Raw genomic sequence first — 19,325 nt, forward strand, 5'->3', positions numbered from 1 at the left:
GCATTGTTTAGGAGGTGCAGCTTTATATTATTTAGTTAATTAATCCTTTTAATTTTGGCGCTGAATTTCACCTTTTTCAATTTTTCTCCTTTATTGATGTACGTTGATGAGGCTGCACTGATGGGCACCGTTGGGATGTACTGATGGGCACCGATAAGGCGGCACTGGTGGGCACCGATAAGGCGGCACTGGTGGTCACTGAGAGGTGACACTGATGGGTGGCAGTGAAGGGCATTGATAGGTGGCACTGGTGGGCACTGAGAAGTGGCACTAATAGGTGGCATTGATAGGTGGCACTGATAGCTGGCAGTGATGGGCACTGATGGTTGGCAGTAATGGGCACTGATAGGTGGCAGTAATGGGCACTGATCATCACTAGTAAGTTACTTTGGTAGGCATTACTGCTAGGTGGCACTGATTGGCACCACTGGTGGGCATTGATAGGTGGCACTTGTGGGCATTGATAGGTGGCACTGGTGGGCACTTGCAGGTGGCAATGGCAGGTGGTACTGACTGCACTGATGAGGCAGATGTGCCTCATTCCTCTTTCGGACCAATGTCCCTTACACATAAGTCAGTGTAAAGCCCCATACATGCAGAGGAAGGAAAATATATGGACAGCCGCACTCTGTCTAAAAAAGACGTGCCCTTTATTGGGTAAAAAAAAAGGAAAATGCACTACAAAAACAACATACAGTGGGAACAAAACAGCTGACGCGTTTCACATTGAACTTCAATGCTTAGTCATAGCTATCTAAAGCCCCATACACACTATCAGTTTTCCTGCAGGTTTTTCTTTTCAGGTTTACCAAAACCATGTAGTGAAAGGGCCTGCCTGATTGCTTACAAATTGAAACTGTTAAGGTTTGACCTCATATTAGATGGTTTTGGTAAACCTGAAGAGAAAAACCTGCAGGAAAACTGATAGTGTGTATGGGGCTTTAGGCTTTTTTTTTCTCCTCACACTGTCAGCGTGAGAAGAAAAAAAAATGATTACTGGCTTTTGTTTACATCAGGTGATCAGCTGTCATTGGCCGACAGCTGATCACCTGGTAAGGGGCGGGGACCGGCCCCTTACTCGGATCTGTGATCACCCGAGTCTCAGTGACTCGGGTGATCACAGCACACGAGGGGAGGACGCACAGCGCGGGCGAAGGGGAGGACGTCTATTGACGTCCTCCCGGCATTTGGGGTCCACTCTGGCAGTCATTCAGCTATAGCGCGGGCGCCAAGCGGTTAACAATGTAAAGACTAATGTCTGCTTTTTCATGTAGCACAGCTGTCCTGACTGAGAAATTGGTTTTAAATTGCACAGCCCAATTTCTCACAGGAGTGCTACATGAAAAGGGAGATGCCATCAATGGGGTAGATTCAGGAAAGAATTACGCCGGCGTATCCATAGATACGCCGCGTAATTCCAAAGCTGTGCCGGCGTATCTATTTTCTGTGTTCAGAAAGCTAGATACGCCAACATTAGCCTAAGATACGACTGGCATATGTCTCTTATGCTGTCGTATCTTAGGGTGCATTCTCACGCTGGCCGCTAGGTGGCGCTTCCGTAGTTGTCAGCGTAGAGTATGCAAATTACATACTTACGCCGATTTACAAACGTACGTGCACCCGGCGGTAGTTTTTTACGTTGTTTGCGTAAGTCGTTTTCGTTGTAACGTTGCTCCTGCTATTAGGAGACGCAGCCAATGTTAAGTATGGACAACATTCCCGCGTCGCGATTTGAAAATTTTACGTCGTTTGTGTAAGTCGTCCGTGAATGGCCGCCATTTACGTTCACGTCGAAACCAATGACGTCCTTGCGACGTCATTTACCGCAATGCACGTAGGGAAATTTTAGGGACGGCGCATGCGCAGTACGTTCGGCGCGAGAACGCGCCTAATTTAAATGATCCACGCCCCCTACCGGATCATTTGAATTACGCGCGCTTACGCCGGCCCCTTTTACGCTACGCCGCCACAAATTACGGAGCAAGTGCTTCGTGAATACAGCGCTTGCTCCTGTAATTTAGGCCGGCGTAGCGTAAAGACGATACGCTGCGCCGCCGGATCAGTGCGCTCCCCTACCTGAATCTACCCCAATGTCAGCAAACCCCACTTTTTATTACTTCTATCTAAAATTTTAGATCACTGGTTCACACCATGCCTGGAGCCGAATCACACAGGAACACACTGTGCAATTCACATGCGGGTCTGTGCAGTGCAATTTCAAGCTCATTCACTCATTGAATGGGCTAAAATTGCAATGCACCAAAAGTAATGTATGCACTACTTTTTAAAATGCACTGCAACCAGATCACATGGTGATCCAGGGCTGGCAGGTGCAGGGCAAACACATTACATTTGCGACCTGAGTTTGAAGTGTCATTAACTTTTTATTGACATCTGCTGCAGATCGCAAAAGCAATGCATTTTGCATGCAGGTTGAATTGTACAGGAATCCACAGCACATTCCTTCACAATTCAGAAGCAGGCATGGTGTGAACCATCCCTTAGACATAATATTACTTCTCATTAAAAGTTTAGAATGTTTTTATTTTTTTTAAATTGGCTTACCTGACATAAATAGCATCTTCTTTTTCATGTAGAACTGTGAGAAATTGGACAGTGCAGTTTTGAACGCAGCACAGTGTCCTCTGCATCCTACACACAGTCATATTAGACTCTAAATAACCACACCCCTTCAAGCAATGCCCAATTATTAAGCGTAATTTAAACCATGTCCGTTTTCAGCTCTGTGTGGTGCATATTTTTAAAATTAGCCATGCCCACAATTTAGCCTTTATGTATACCCTAGCCTCTATGTATAGGGGTGGGGCTGAAGGAAGGACCAGGGGTGGGGCTGAAGGGAGCCTCCGTCAGGTAGGTTGTACAGGGCCCCGTGATTTATTTCGGTAGAAATATGACTTAATTGCAGGTTACACCAATTCATATGTTATCTCTCACTAAAAGAGCATGAGAAACATGAGATGCCAACTCAGTAGTTGGGTCAGCTGCTGATATATAAAAGCTTCTTGTAGCCAAAGTCGGCACTTTTCATCCAGGTCTGTATAAACCTAATCTTACCGTTATCGAACAAGGAACGCGGATGTGATAAGAAAGGCTTGGGTTGTTTAGAGAAAATTAGTTGAGCAAATAGCCAACTATTTTTAGGGGCATTCTTGTGTGACCAAGGAAAACAAAGAGGATTTAATTTGATAGAACTGCTCTCTGATTAGAAACACTGCTGTCAGATCTTGTGTTGCTTTTCTGCCAATTTCCACTAACTATTCATTGCCCTGTCAGAGCAAACAAATATTGGTTCTTGTGATGAAGGTTTATTTTCAAGATTTCTAAAGACAGAGGTAGAAGAGGGACTAGCTTGGTTAAAGCCCCATACACACAGGCAGAATGTTGGGAGACATTTGCCGGTGATCTGCCGATACGGTTGACTGCACAGGCACAATCCGAGCCGACGGAAATCACCGAACCTGACCAGCTGTAGCAAGAGGTCCAGGGCGACGTGGAATTTGCTGTAAGTGGCCAGTCGCTTCGCTCGGATGGCTCGCTGCGCTCGCTCGGCCTCCTGGCTCTTTTTTTAACATCCTCCAATCCACGGAGTTGGTAAGGAATGAGCCTGGATGCCGTCCGAGGTTCGGAGATTTCCGTGGGCTTTCATCTGCGCTTGCGCAGTCAAGCAGGGAACCATATCGATAGGGGAACTAGCTCGACACTGGTACAAAACATACCAGCTGACATTCTGCCTGTGTGTATGTCGGTCTGCCCGACAGAAGCCGGCCAGTGGCATTTGCATGGTTAGTACAGCGGCTCCCGACCTGGGGTTTGCACGGAAAAAAAAAACTGTAGTGTGTACCCGGCTTTAAGCTTAATAAAACAATGGGTCCAGATGGTATTAATGCCAGAGTTTTAAGAGAACTTTGAGTATAGGCTTTTAACAGATCTTTTAAATCAATCTCTTCTAATAGGAGACAATAAATATGATATCTATGCACAAGAAGGGTAGCAAGGTAGACGCTGGCATATACAGGCCAATCAATGTACCATCTGTTGTTGGTCACTTAAAAAACACAACTTATTGGACCCAAAGAAGCATGGCTTTACTGAAGGTGGATCCTGTCAGACTAATCTGATTTATATTTTTTTACTTTATCAAAGTTTTGGACCAGGGCGGTGCTGTGGCATATCTTGATTTCAGAAAAGCATTTAAAACAATTCCACATAATGTCATAATAAAGTTGTAGAAGGTAGGATTTAACCCTTGGGTGATTCAGTGGATATGCGGTTAACTAGAGGATAGATATCAGAATCTGGATATAAATGTGGGCTCATTCGAAACAGAGAGACCAGTCAGTGGTGTACCACAAGGCTCTGTACTAGGTCCTGTTCTATTTAATCAGTTTGAAAATTATATAACTAAAGGTTTGTGGGTAAGGTATATCTTTTTGCTGATGACACTAAGGCCTGCCATAGACAGAGCGATTTTTAAATCTGGTTGCGTGCAACCACGGATTGCAGGAACGAAAACCATAATAATAATAATTTAATAATGGCATGTAAAATCCAACAGGCTGGTTGTACCCAACTTGATCGATCAACTTGGGTACATTCAGCCTGCCCATCTATGGCCGGCTTAAGGTGGGCAATGGGGTTGATATTCCTGGCCGTGTCTGTAACATGGAACATGATGTGGCATTGCTGAAATATTGAATAAAGCAGTGGAAACAGCAGTTCAATGTTTCTAAATCTAAAACAATGCACCCAGGGAAAAATGATTATCCATTAATAGAATATTGGGGGTACAATGTTGGTCAGAATCACAGAGGGAAAAGATTTGGGGGTACTTATTTTAGAGACTTTCAAAATGAATAAACAGTGTGACCAAGCAGTGGGAAAAGTGAATATAATTCTAGGATGCATCACTAGAGGGATCACCAGCAGGAAGGAGGAGGTCCCGATTCCCCTATATAGATCTTTAGTGAGACCTCATTTAGAATATTGTGTCCAGTTCTGAAAACTTCACCTATAAGAAGATATTAATAAGTTAAAACAAGTTCAGAGACAGGCAACAAAAATGGTGAAAGGTCTGAGGGATAAAATTTAGCTACATCACCAATCTTGACTTCAAACATCACCCACACTCTTCTCAAGACCTCCTTCTCTCCATCTCCCTCATCTCCTCTTCCTATGCTTGTCGACATGACTTCTCCAGAGCCTCTCCCATCCACTGGAACTCTCTACCTCAATCTGTCCGGCTATCTCCTACTAAGCCTATCACATCTCCAACTAATGTTTTATTAATTTTATCAGCTCATCCCCCTCAGTTACAACCTTTCGTACCACTCGCCCCACACTATAAGATTGCAAGCTCCTATGAGCAGGGCCCTCTTGTTCTTTATTTAATTGTAACTGTACTGTCTCCCTTTTATATTGTAAAGTGCTGCGTAAACTGTTGGCGCTATACAAATCCTGTATAATAAGAATAATAATAAAATACATCAGGAGATACTTTCGGAATTGTACAGTTGTGAGAAAAGAATGTAAAGGGGGACATCATTGAAATATATAATACTTTAACCACTTGCTTACAGGACACTTATACTCCCTTCCTGCCCAAGCCAATTTTCAGCTGTCAGCGCTCTCACACTTTGAATGACAATTGCACGGTCATGCAACACTGTACCCATGTGAAATTTGTATCATTTTTTTTTTACACAAATAGAGCTTTCTTTAGGTGGTATATAATTACCACTGGGGGTTTTTTTTTTGGCTTAACAAAAAAAGACAGAACATTTTGAAAAAAAAAAAAAGTTTTTCATATTTTGTTATAACATTTTGCAAACAGGTACGTTTTCTCCTTCACTGGTGTGCAGTGATGGGTCTGCACTGATGTCTACTAATAGTCTGCACTGATGGGTTGCACTGATTTGCAGCACATGTCCCTCTAATCAAAGCCACTGCTTTTTTTTCCCTTCACACTGACAGCGTAAAGGAAAAAAAATACGATAACCGGCATCTGTTTATTTCCGCGATCAGCTGTCATTGGCTGACAACTGATCACGTGGCAAAGGGACGCTGTGATTGGCCCTTTATCCGATCTATTATCAGCCAAATCTCACGGACTCTGCGATCACAGAGCCCATCACCAGGATGCCCTCTTGGCAATTTAAGCCCATGCTGAAGCCGTCTTTTGGCTATAGCGTAGGTGGCAAGTGGTTAAGAGTGAATAAGGTTCAGGAGAGAAGTATTTCCAATATGAGGCTGAGATCAAGAAGATCAACACAGGGACATGACCTGAAACTAGCAAGAGGAAAGTACAAAACAAATCTTAGAAAGTATTGTTTTCCCTAAAGAGTAGTTGACACTTGGAATAGACTTCCAGCAGAAGTAGGGAGTCAGTCAACAGTAAATGTATTCAAACATGCCTGTGTCAAACATAGATCTATAAAAAAAGGTTAACAACTTTTCTAAATTAAATAATAAGATTAAAACATTTTTAACCACTTGACAACCGGCCCATTGCCAAAATACGTCCTGTTTTTAAAGATGGATATCTCGGTAACGGCAGCAGCTGCTGCCACAACCGAGGTATCGATCTTTAGTGCCAACGGTCCTGTAAATGATAACGGTGGTCTCCACGGCGGATTCGCCGCGAGATCGCCGCTATCAGTGGCGGGAGAGGGCCCCCCCCCTCCCGCCGCTCTCCCGCGCCCTCCGCCGCTTACCGGAGCCGTCGGTAGCGGCGGAGGCGATCGGGACCGTTCGGCAGCTGACTGGGGACGAGACTGAAGGAAAAATCTCCTTCGCCCGTCCCCATAGCTCTGCTGGGCAGAAGTGACGTCAAAACGTCAGTCCCGCCCAGCCTCTTAAAGCAACATTTTTTTTTTTTTTGTCATTTGAAAAAAATACAGTTTCAATTTTTTTTTTTGCATTTAAGCCTAAATATGAGATCTGAGGTCTTTTTGACCCCAGATCTCATATTTAAGAGGACCTGTCATGCTTTTTTCTATTACAAGGGATGTTTACATTCCTTGTAATAGGAATAAAAGTGATAATTTTTTTTTTTTATTATTTCAGTGTAAAAAATTATAAAAATAAATAAGAAAACAAAACAATTTTTTTTTTTAAAACGCCCCGTCCCGACGAGCTCGCCCACAGAAGCGAACGCATACGCGAGTAGCGCCCGCATATGAAAACGGTGTTCAAACCACACAAGTGAGGTATCGCCGCGATCGTTAGAGCGAGAGAAATAATTCTAGCCCTAGACCTACTCTGTCACTCAAAAAATGCAACCTGTAGAATTTTTTAAACGTCGCCTATCGAGATTTTTAAGGGTAAAAGTTTGACGCCATGCCACGAGCGGGCGCAATTTTTAACCGTGTCATGTTGGGTATCATTTTACTCGGCGTAACATTATCTTTCACAATATATACAAAAACTGGGCAAAAATTATTGTTGTCTTATTTAATTAAAAAAAGTTATTTTTTCCCAAAAAAAGTGCGCTTGTAAGACCGCTGCGCAAATACGGTGTGACAAAAAGTATTGCAATGACTGCCATTTTATTCCCTAGGATGTCTGCTAAAAAAAATATATAATGTTTGGGGGTTCTGATTAATTTTCTAGCAAAAAAATTGTGATTTTTACATGAAGGAGAGAAGTGCCAAAATAGGCCTGGTGATTAAGTGGTTAAAAATATGGCAGACTCAATGGACCAATTGGTCTTTTTTTGCTGTCACTTGTCTATGCTTCTATGTACAAAAGAAGCAGCTCATAGATAAAAAGTGCAGTTGCATAAAGGAGTCTTTTGCACATTCCTTTAGCAGTTGTTAGTCCCCTGCTTTCCCCAATGCTGGGCAGCCGTGAACAGGAAAACGTATACATGTTCTATGGTGTCCAAGCTTGCTCACCCTACATACTTTCCAATTGGCCCATTACTATGATTGGCTGCCTCCATGGGTGGAAGGAGAGAAGAAGAAGCAAGCAACCTTGAAATGTAGCAGAATGTGCCTACGCTTTGCCCTTTTCACAGTGACTCAGCATTCAGGTAGATTCAGTACTTTCCAAATCACTGATCCAAAGAAAGCATGCTGCAAATAAACAGGTATGTCAGAGACCCTGATCTGTATACTTGTGCCTGCTTTGAGATTTGGAAAGTACCCAAACTATTGAATCAGTATGACATATTAAGGAGGAAAAACAGAAATGGCTGTGACCTAGATATGGACATTCACCTATTTACATATTCTTTACAAGCAATGCATTCGATTTAAAACAAGCCCTCGCTGACTTCTGTAGCTGCATGTACTGTGAGGCCTCGTTCACACATGAGTGTACTGAAATGGCAAGCAGAATAGCGCGATTCTGCCTGCAATTATAGAATTGCAGTATAACGTGGGCCGTGTATGCTGTTCTATTATTTTTAATGGCGATCTAAACGCAGTACCATTTAACAGCAATTGCAACAAAACGCACAAAAATCACTGAAAATATCGCAACGCCAAATGCGCCTGGCTCAGTGACAAAATTTGGTACATGAGCTTCTTTGGTGCATTTTTGGAGCAGAGGGAGGCCCATTAAAAAGGAGGTTACAATAAAGCAAAAGGTAACTATGGTATCTGATGCTTCAGGCCCCAGTCACACCTAAGCAAAGCTGCCACATCACGTTTCTTTTGCACGATTTTGTGGTGCATTTTTGAAGTAGCACCATTCATTTTTAATGGGCCTCCCTCTGCTCCAAAAATGCACCAAAGAAGCTCAGGTACCAAATTTTGGCACTGATGTAGACGATGCAAAAAAAATAATAATCTCACAACTATAGAGGAGACGAGGGGCATTCAACAGAAGACCTGGGACACGCACAGCCTTTGTGCCAGGGTCTAGCAATGCAGAACAGGTTGCATTTGAAAAGGAGGATACAATAAAGCCCAAGGTAACTATGATATCTGATGCTTCAGGCCCCAGTCACACCTAAGCAAAGCTGCCACATCACGTTTCCTTTGCACGATTTTGTGGTGCATTTTTGGAGTGGCACCATTCATTTTCAAATGCAACCTGTTCTGCATTGCTAGACCCTGGCACAAAGGCTGTGCGTGTCCCAGGTCTTCTGTTGAATGCCCCTCGTCTCCTCTATAGTTGTGAGATTATTATTTTTTTGCATCATCTACATCAATTTTTTTTATTTCAGTGAAATATCCATGTCATATTCGGTATATTAAGAGGTATGGGAAGGCTAAGTTTAATGCCAACTTGAACTTGTCGGTTTAGGCTGGCTTCATACCCTAATGCATGCTACAGCACAACACTATGTGTACGCATTGTATTGCGGTGTCATATGCCAATATTGATGCAAGAATGGCACCTCAATGTACACATACAGTAGCTGCCAATTTACTTGTGTTACCGAGCACCACAAGTGTGGCAGGTGTGTTTTTTGTATCTTTAGAATGAGCGGACCAACCTAACCGCTTCAATACTGGGCACTTTCACCCCCTTCCTACCTAGACCCATTTTCAGCATTCATTGCTGTCGCACTTTGAATGACAATTGCGTGGTCATGCAACACTGTACACACATGACATTTTTATCATTTTTTGAGACATATGGAGCTTTCTTTTGGTGGTATTTAATTACCACAGTTTTTATTTTATCTTTTGCTAAACAAACAAAAAACAAACAACATTTAAAAAAAAAAATTATGTAAGGGAAGAAATACGGACATTGACGTTCTCCCAGAATAAGAGAGCCGGTCTGTAGGCATCTATCGGTCTATGGCGCAGTACAGAGGTGGCCAATACAGTACAGCTCATGGCACAAAAACTCCAATACTTTTTGGGATTCTACCTTAAAGAAAAACTTCATTAAAATAGTTGGGAACTACTCAGAAACCAGCAACTGTTGAGACAAGGTGTTGGATTTCCAAAGATAGACCAGTGCTTCCACACAGAGCAAGGTACTTCATTGCAACATACTGGCAAGGGACATGTTTTTTAAGGCTATAGCTGCTTTTTAAAGAAAAATAACTGTTAATACTTTGATGCACTTGAAATATATTTAGCTGAAACTGAAAGTCCAGTTGAGCTTTAAATGTGAGTGTTCAGTATTTCTTCAATGTGGCTAATCAGTGGTCCATGCCCCCATAAATGTGGCTAATCAGTGGTCCATGCCCCCATAAATGTGGCTAATCAGTGGTCCATGCCCCCATAAATGTGGCTAATCAGTGGTCCATGCCCCCATAAATGTGGCTAATCAGTGGTCCATGCCCCCATAAATGTGGCCAATCAGTGGTCCATGCCTTCATAAATGTGGCTGTTTGACTGCTATTCTGCATACTTGGAGCTTAGACTATAATTTTGTAATGGGATTATGGTTTTATTATGTTTAGTATTTTAATTTGATAGAATAGCAACTTTAAAAATAATGTGGGAGTGGTTCAATAAATTGTATTTGTCCGACACTATACAGTTGTTTTGCATGTTTTCGTGTTTACCAACTGTGCGTATTATTATTACATAAAATAATAATAATTTTATTTTACAAAAAAATAATAATAATTGCAGGTTGCTTTTGTAATAGAGTGTTTGCAGAGGGTAACTGGACTTTCTAATTAGAAGGCCCAACTGGAACTTCCACTTTCTGACCCCCTTTGTTTGATTGAAACTTTTCTGGCTTAGAAGTGAAGGGGGAGAGATGTGCGTCTTGTTAGCATATCAAAAATCATATACTATATATATATATATATATATATATATATATATATATATATATATATATAATTTTTTACATTTCCATTTTTGAAGATAACACATAAAAACAAAAAACACTATACCCATCCTTTAAAGCAGGGGTGTCAAACTCAATTTCATTGTGGGCCGCATCAGCAATATGATTGCCCTCAAAAGGGCTGGTTGTATCTGTAAGATTAGATGTCCAGCGCATCCCTCCTTAGATGTCAAGAGCCTCCCCACCATCAGAAGTTGAGTCCCCCACCCTCCCATACATCACAATGCACCCCCCTTACCTTATGCTGCTTCTGGGAAGAAGCTGGATGCATTGCTTGAAAGCAGAAAGTAGGGGTCTGGAGTAGGACCAGAGGAGGGCTGGAGCTCTCCTGCAGCTGCAGGAGAGGTGCGAGGGCCACATGAAATGGCCTGGAGGGACGGATTTGGCCCGCAGGCCTTGTGATTGACACCTGTGCTTTAAAAAAAATGAATTCTCTCTCTCATATACTGTATTATAACTTAAAGTGGTTGTAAACCTCAAACATGAACAAAGAATATGCCTATATAGTGTTTATTTGTCTCAATTAACCACTTACCCCCCGGACCATATTGCTGCCCAAAGACCAGAGTACTTTTTGCGATTCGGGACTGCGTCGCTTTAACAGACAATTGCGCGGTCGTGCGACGTGGCTCCCAAACAAAATTGGAGTCCTTTTTTTCCCACAAATAGAGCTTTCTTTTGGTGGTATTTGATCACCTCTGCGGTTTTTAGTTTTTGCGCTATAAACAAAAATAGAGCGACAATTTTGAAAAAAATGAATATTTTTTACATTTTGCTATAATAAATATCCCCCAAAAATATATAAAAAAACATTTTTTTTCCTCAGTTTAGGCCGATACGTTTTCTTCTACATATTTTTCGTAAAAAAAAATCGCAATAAGCGTTTATTGATTGGTTTGCGCAAAAGTTATAGCGTTTACAAAATAGGGGGTATTTTTATGTCATTTTTATTATATTTTTTTTACTAGTAATGGCGGCGATCAGCGATTTTTTTTTCGGTACTGCGACATTATGGCGGACACTTCGGACACTTTTGACACATTTTTGGGACCATTGGCATTTTTATAGCGATCAGTGCTATAAAAATGCATTGGATTACTATAAAAATGCCACTGGCAGTGAAGAGGTTAACACTAGGGGGCGGGGAAGGGGTTAAGTATGCCTTGGTGTGTTCTTACTGTGGGGGGGGGGGGGTGGCCTCACTAGGGGAAACACTGATCCTCGGTTCATACATTGTATGAACCGAAGATCAGCATTTCCCCTGCTGACAGGACCGGGAGCTGTGTGTTTACACACACAGCTCCCGGTCCCCGCTCTGTACCGAGCGATCGCGTGTGCCCGGCGGCGATCGCGCCCGCCGGGCACACGCACGGGAGTCGGGGGCGAGCGGGGCGCGCGCGCGCCCCCTAGTGGCGGCTGGGAGAGAGGACGTCATATTACGTGCTCTCGCCCAGCCGAGCCAACTTGTCGACGTATAACGGCGGTGGCCGGTCGGCAAGTGGTTAAGAGCAATTAGATCTCATATCCACTGGATGTGTGCAGCATGTTATTCTAGCTGTCCATTGACACATACTGTAGGTTTTTATCAGCGTTTTTTGGCTGAAACCCCCCCCCCCCCCAGAATTAGTAGGTTTGAAGAGGAACTTTTCAGCTATAAAAATGCTATAACTGAAAAATGGAAAAAAACATGTCTATTCTGCAATTTATTAGTGTTTTTTGAGCTATATGCTTCTGTAGAAGTATACGGCAAACGGTAATACAAACATGCTGTAAAGGCGGCAACATTTTAATGTGCCATTCTACAGCCGCAGCTCCTGCTGTTTTTATAATGTCCAGTGTGCATGAGGCCTTCGTGTAATTTCTGTCTGCTGCTTTGTTCCTCTGCTATCAGCATTAATCACTTCTGACAAGGGAAAAAAGGTGACAGGGACCTCCAGCTGATTGACAGCCTCAGCGCTGTTTCTGTGTGAAGGGGGGGGGGGGTGTCACTGCCCTCCAATCAGCTCTTAGTGCTCTCCTCACTGAGTTCTTCAGATCTCCACCCTCTTTTTTCTGAATGCTGAGACCAGCTTTATAAATGCATTTTGAACTGATATAGAGAGGCTGCAGATAAAACAGGTACAACTTCTTTCAGAGGATTTATTTTATCTGTATTTATCACCTGAGGCCAGTTACTTCACTAGGTATATGTAAGGGGTTTACAACCAATTTCATTATATCTGATTGAAGGAGACAGATTTCACCAGCAGGTGGTGCTGCTGTAATCAGAAATTCCTGATTTTTCAAAAGTGCCAGAATAATTTTAAAGTGTAAAACAGTTGGTATGGCTGAGCTTTTTTTAAGTGATGTTAGTTGAAGATAGCAAGTTAGCTAGTGTATAAACAGAACAGTAGACAACAAAACACTATAAGAATATATTATATATTTGTTTTCCTTCTGAGTGTTTATTACTATTATTCATTAAAAGAACACTTTAGGTTTATTACTGTTTTGGCATTTTTAAGTCATGGTAAATCTACATCTGTGGCACTTGTTCTAATTAGGTTTGCCTTAAGACTAAAGGTGGTATATTTTGGTAAGGCATAGATACAAATATGTTATAATTGTTTTGCCCATGGTATTACTTTTTTTTTTTTTACAAAGACTAATGATTATAAACATTTTGTTTATTTTACCAGAACTTCCATTATCTGGGAGGAGAGGAGAACAAGGCGCACCTGGTGAACCTGGACCAAGAGGACCACCAGGACCTTCTGGACCACCAGGACAAGGAATGCCAGGATCAAAAGGAAACCCAGGTCCACCCGGCCCATCTGGATTTCCTGGTATGGGAAAGCCAGGAATGCCAGGCATGCCAGGAAAACCAGGGGGCATTGGAATACCAGGTCCAAAGGGAGATCAAGGACCTAAAGGAGAGGGTGGACAAACAGGACAGCCAGGACCACATGGAGCACCTGGGCCTTCAGGTTTATCAGGCATTGGTAAACCAGGCGAACCCGGTTTACCAGGGCTTCCAGGGCCAAAAGGCGAGCCAGGATTTAAAGGACCACCAGGATTTCCCGGAATTTTAGGCCCAAAAGGAGATAAGGGAGTTGGGGTACCTGGATTACCTGGACTTAAAGGCCCCCCTGGACTTCAAGGACCCCCAGGCCAATCTGGCCTTCCTGGCATTGGTAAGCCAGGTATGAATGGCTTCCATGGACCAAAGGGGCATCAAGGAAACCCTGGGTTACAAGGGCCACCAGGGCAGGAAGGACCAGTTGGTCCACCCGGGCTTCAGGGTCCACCAGGAATTCCAGGTGTTGGGAAACCAGGCCAAGATGGTCTCCCAGGTGACATTGGATTGCCAGGTATTAAAGGTGACCAAGGACTTCCAGGTTTACCTGGAGCTCCTGGTCTTCCAGGAATTGGTAAGCCAGGTTTTCCTGGAATAAAAGGAGACCGTGGATTTGGTGGGCCACCCGGACCCATGGGACCAAAGGGTGAAAAAGGTCATATAGGTGAACCAGGTATAGGAGGCCAACCAGGTGAGCCAGGGCCTGCAGGTCTGCCTGGACCTATGGGACCACCAGGTGTTGCTGGTTTTCCTGGTCCCAAAGGAGATCGTGGCAATGGGGGCCCTGATGGACCAACAGGACAAAAAGGTGAACCAGGAATTCAGGGGCTTCCAGGTAAACAAGGATTTCCAGGTGAGGTGGGGCCTCAAGGTCTTAGAGGGTTACCAGGACCAATAGGCCCAAAAGGAGAACCTGGACACAAAGGTTTTACTGGATCGCCTGGTCAACCTGGATTGCCTGGACCCAAAGGAGAAGGTGGAATGCCCGGTGATCAAGGTCTCCAAGGACCAACTGGGATTCCTGGTCTTGCCGGACCAAGTGGCCCAATTGGACCTCCAGGACTTCCAGGACCTAAAGGAGAACCAGGAACAACTGGGGCACCTGGTCTACCTGGCGTGGGGAAGAATGGTATACAAGGACCCCAAGGTCCTGCAGGACAACCAGGGCCAGTAGGGCCTACAGGACAGCGTGGATTGCCAGGTCCTCCTGGGCCACCAGGTGCACCCGGACTTCCTGCAGAAATCCCACCCACACCACCAGGCATGGGACAGTATTTACCAAACATGGGGCCTGCAATTGATGGAGTAAAATCCTATCAAGGTTACACAGGAAAGAAGGGAGGCACGGTGCCCAATCACGAAATGCCAGCATTTACGGCTGAACTGACCACGGCCTTCCCCCCAGTAGGAGAACCTATCAAATTTGAAAGACTGCTCTATAATGGTAGACAAGGCTACAATCCACACACTGGCATATTTACTTGTGAAATTCCTGGTATCTACTACTTCTCCTACCATGTCCATTGCAAAGGAGCCAACGTTTGGGTGGCACTCTATAAGAACAATGAACCATTAATGTACACATATGATGAATATAAGAAGGGCTACCTAGACCAAGCTTCAGGCAGTGCAGTGGTTCCCCTAATGCTTGGGGATAAAGTATATATTCAAATGCCCTCCGATCAAGCATCTGGACTCTATGCTGGGCAGTATGTTCACTCATCATTCTCCGGATATTTATTATATCCAATGTGAATGGCAAAAATGATAAAAACTCTTAAATTAATTTGGCTTTTTACTTTTTTTTATATCAGTAATAACTGCCTTAAACTCTCTGCTACCAGTGGCAAAAATGTTGCTAAATATGTTCCAGGCCTTTGAGGCGATAACTAACACAGACCGGCAGATGGACCATCCTTTACCCAGGCTTCATCTTCTATCCTACTATGCACATTATATACAGAGTGAAGAATTTATTGACAATGTGGACTGGTGCTGTCTTGTTTAATAGAAAAGCGTCTTGGCACATATTGCACACGAGGATCCTAGCTGACATCAGTACTATCCAATCAATACTAAAGTTCAAATTACTCTACATAGAATACAGGGAAAAACCGCAACTGTGAAACCAGGACTTATGTTTGATACAATTCCCAGACTCAAAAATACACCAAGACATTGTCGTTAAAGCAGAACTCTAATCAGAACAAACATCAAAGTATTCATATTTTTGTTAAATGTATTTGTCATATTTTAAATATGAGTTTCAACAGTCCCAGTTGTAATATCAGTGCTACAGTGAGCAGATTATCTAGTATTTCATTGTGGGCATGTCCACTGTTTTCAAAAGCTGCATTTACAATTGACATTAAATGGGGTTTGTTAATAATATATTTGTTCCCGCTAATATATGCAAAAACCGCAGGCAACCAGGTATTAATACAGCATATTTATTACAAAGTGTTATCTTTTGACTGGAGTTCCTCTTTAAAGAAATTCCCCCAGGCTTCTGACCCCTGGTGTTCAGATATATCTGTCAGTGCAATGTACAACTTTTCCATTGGTAGAGTCACTAAACTAGAACACATACGCAGCCAGTAGGAACTCCTGCGTTGGGTACTTGTCCGTATCAGTGACTTTGCTGGTTTTAAAGCAGGCCTATTCTCAAATGCAAAATTAAACTTATGTAGGAATGGTAAATGCATAGTAAAATAATCATTAATTAGATTTCTCCAGATCCTGATTACTTAACTTTAATTAAATACTTTCTGCTTCAGGCTTCATCTAGTGCTGTGCTAACAACAAAAAGTCTAAGCAATTAACTTGTGTTGAAGGGTAAGATCAAAAGTTTAGTTCCACTGATCTTCCGGATCTATTTATCAATGTTTTCTCCCAAGTTTCACATTAGATTTGATTAGAATGTGTGTGAAAGTTGTGTAAATCTTGATAAGTAGACCCATTCAGGATTGGCCACATGTCCAGGCTTTTGGTTATTTGACCAACAAAGAAAATCTGGAGCAGCACCTTCACCGGGAAAGGCATTACGGCTATTCCGTTACTCCTAATTGTTCCATCTTGATGAGTATAGGTCTACTTTGAAGCAGCAGAATGAGCTGAACAGCTCTATTATATCTATTAAGGGGGACTTAGAAGAAGGTATTTCTCTTAATGAACAATTCATTACTCGCTTATCTTCAAATGACATACCAAACTCATAAAAGCTATTAAGTGAGTAAACCATGCACTGATATTGTTATAAAGAACAGAAGCTTTTGTTATTTTCTTATAATTCCCAATTATGAAATTTAAAAAAAGACATGGTCACAATCCAAATAATCTTCTAGTCATTGGCATTATATTGTCAGAATGTAGTACTGTAAATTGTGCTTTGCAATTCTTTATTTAGTAATGCACAGAGCTCCTAAAATGCACAAATCCTATACGATTAATGGAATGGCTAAAATAGATTTTCTTTTTCATTTAAATATATTTTTAGACATAAAATTAAAAAATAAAATAAAAAAGGCATTCCTTCTAATTGCTTTCTGTTTCTTGAAAGGTGCACATGTCAAAAATAAAATGATATAAGCAGGAAGAAAGTCTGTACTCTATCATGGTATTAGATGTGAACTTGTGTTATTGTAGCTTATTATTAGAAAAACTTTGAGGCGTGGCCCATAACAACCAGATTTCACAGATAATTTTTTTTGTGGATAGAATGGAAATGAAAGTGAGCATCTTACTGTTTGCTATAGACCACATTGCTATGCTTTTCCATGCTCCATTTTTTACACGTCCTAGGTGTTAATAAGACATGGGGATCCACAATGTATGTTTGTACAGAATGTATGTACTTGTTAAGTAGAAGCCTTTTTTTTTTATTAGACCCATGTTACTGTGCTTTATGGACCATCAAACATACCCAAATGTGGAAAAATAACTTGCCTATCAGCCTTTGAAAATGATACATCAATCATGGATACATATATCAGCTTCTGATGTTTTTACTCTGACCCTAAATCCCAACTCCAGGATCACTGATTTTTTTATTTTTAAAGCCTTTAAAAACATTTTTATAACTTCTGTTTAATTGGTGTTTGCTTATTTTATCATCTTTCCCTAAGCTCAGCAGCTGTTAAAATGTACAAACTGTTGGCGCTATATATATAAATCCTGTATAATATTAATAAATAATAATAATCAGGAGCTATATGTCTGGCTCCCAGCCTCACCAAAAAGGCGTCCGTGGCAAACACCAGTTCCGGAGGTTTTTTTTCTGCCCCGTTTGCCATTTTTGAGTCACCACAGCCTGTGCTTTGTGAATAGCAAAGCAGAGGAAGTGAGCGGAGACAAAAAAACAGAGTTGGTGACTCATGGACACCTTTCAGGTGCAGCTGGGAGCAGCGGGCAGATCCCGATGTACTTTTTTTGACAGCTGCTCAGCGAAGCTTGAAAAACGCTAATCAAGCAAGAAAATCTTAAACAGGATTTCTAGAATTCTTTAAGTGCTTAAAAAAATGAATAAATACCATGCATTGATGTGGGCTTAAGGGACTCCATATCCTATTTTATATTTACATTTTATAATGCAATTATTAAGAGTTCAAACTGAAATGGTCTAATCATTTATAAATATTAATAATTGATACTTCAGTTCTTAGCAATTCGGTGTTAGTACAGCGATCTCCATTGTTGTTTTATTGTGTTTTGTCAGGGGGGCAGCTCCCCCCATCAGAACGCTCGAGTCAGCGCTCTCAGCCATTGGCTGAAAGCGCTGATTGGCAGACCTTTTTTGGTCATGCCCCATTCAACAGAAGCTTGGTCAGCTTCTGTTGGCCTGACTCCAGTACATGCTGAAAACAAATATCACTGCCCCTACCTATGACTGATCTATACAGTAAGGAGCACTGGAAAAGGGGCATATACATACAAAAACAACATAGAATATCCAAACTCAAACTTACCGACCAATCAGCAACCAACCAAATTCACCTGTCTAACAGTATGTGTTAAAAACAGTGGTTTAGTTGCACGCATTTCCATGTCATGTCATGTCATTGGATTGTCATGTCCTTTTGGGTAGGGCCTTGTCATGGACACAAGACAATTCCAAAGTTATCTGGTCCATAAAACACAGTACTGGTTTTACGTAAAGGATAAATTCACATTTTTAGCATATTTAATAGGATTATAAGTTAGAATTAAAGTGCACTGCTCAGGAGATTTGCCAAGGTAAGGAGCGTGTGATCATTTTGTGTACTACTTTGTGTATGCTGCAAATATATATTTTTTCACATGGTAAGATTTTAGAGAAATGCTATAGAATTGCTGCTAGCAAGACATCACTAACCTCTTATAGACAATGAGCATTCAACACGATCACTATGCTACCCCACCCATCATCATATACTATGCAATAGACATACAGAAAGAGAGAACCTTTGTTTAAACATCTTTTTAATACTCACCTTATCTATAGAATAATCAAACTGTTCTTTATTTGGAACACATTACATTACAAAACCTTACAAAAAAAAAAAAAAAAAAGGAAAAAGAAAAACAAACTTAAAAAAAGCAGATATTTTTACTTATACTTTAATATATAAAAATACAGATGTGTTTTCAAGTTATTGATACAAGGCTCTAATTTTACATCTAATAGGCTAGATTGTTTTCAACATATACATTTACATAACCACAGTTG

At 41.8% G+C, this 19,325-nt stretch overlaps 1 protein-coding gene across 1 annotated transcript in view; it reads left to right on the forward strand.

Annotated features, from left to right (window-relative positions):
* Positions 1-16,012, forward strand: part of COL8A1 (collagen type VIII alpha 1 chain) — a 132,610-nt gene extending 116,598 nt beyond the window's left edge. Inside the window, exon 5 of the mRNA XM_040338705.1 lies at positions 13,464-16,012. Coding sequence (XP_040194639.1) covers positions 13,464-15,376 — 1,913 coding nt within the window. The 3' untranslated portion in view covers positions 15,377-16,012. The remainder of the gene's footprint in view (positions 1-13,463) is intronic.
* The last annotated feature ends 3,313 nt before the right edge of the window (positions 16,013-19,325 follow it).

The sequence above is a fragment of the Rana temporaria genome, chromosome 2 (assembly GCF_905171775.1).
Source record: "Rana temporaria chromosome 2, aRanTem1.1, whole genome shotgun sequence".
Lineage (NCBI taxonomy): Eukaryota > Metazoa > Chordata > Amphibia > Anura > Ranidae > Rana > Rana temporaria.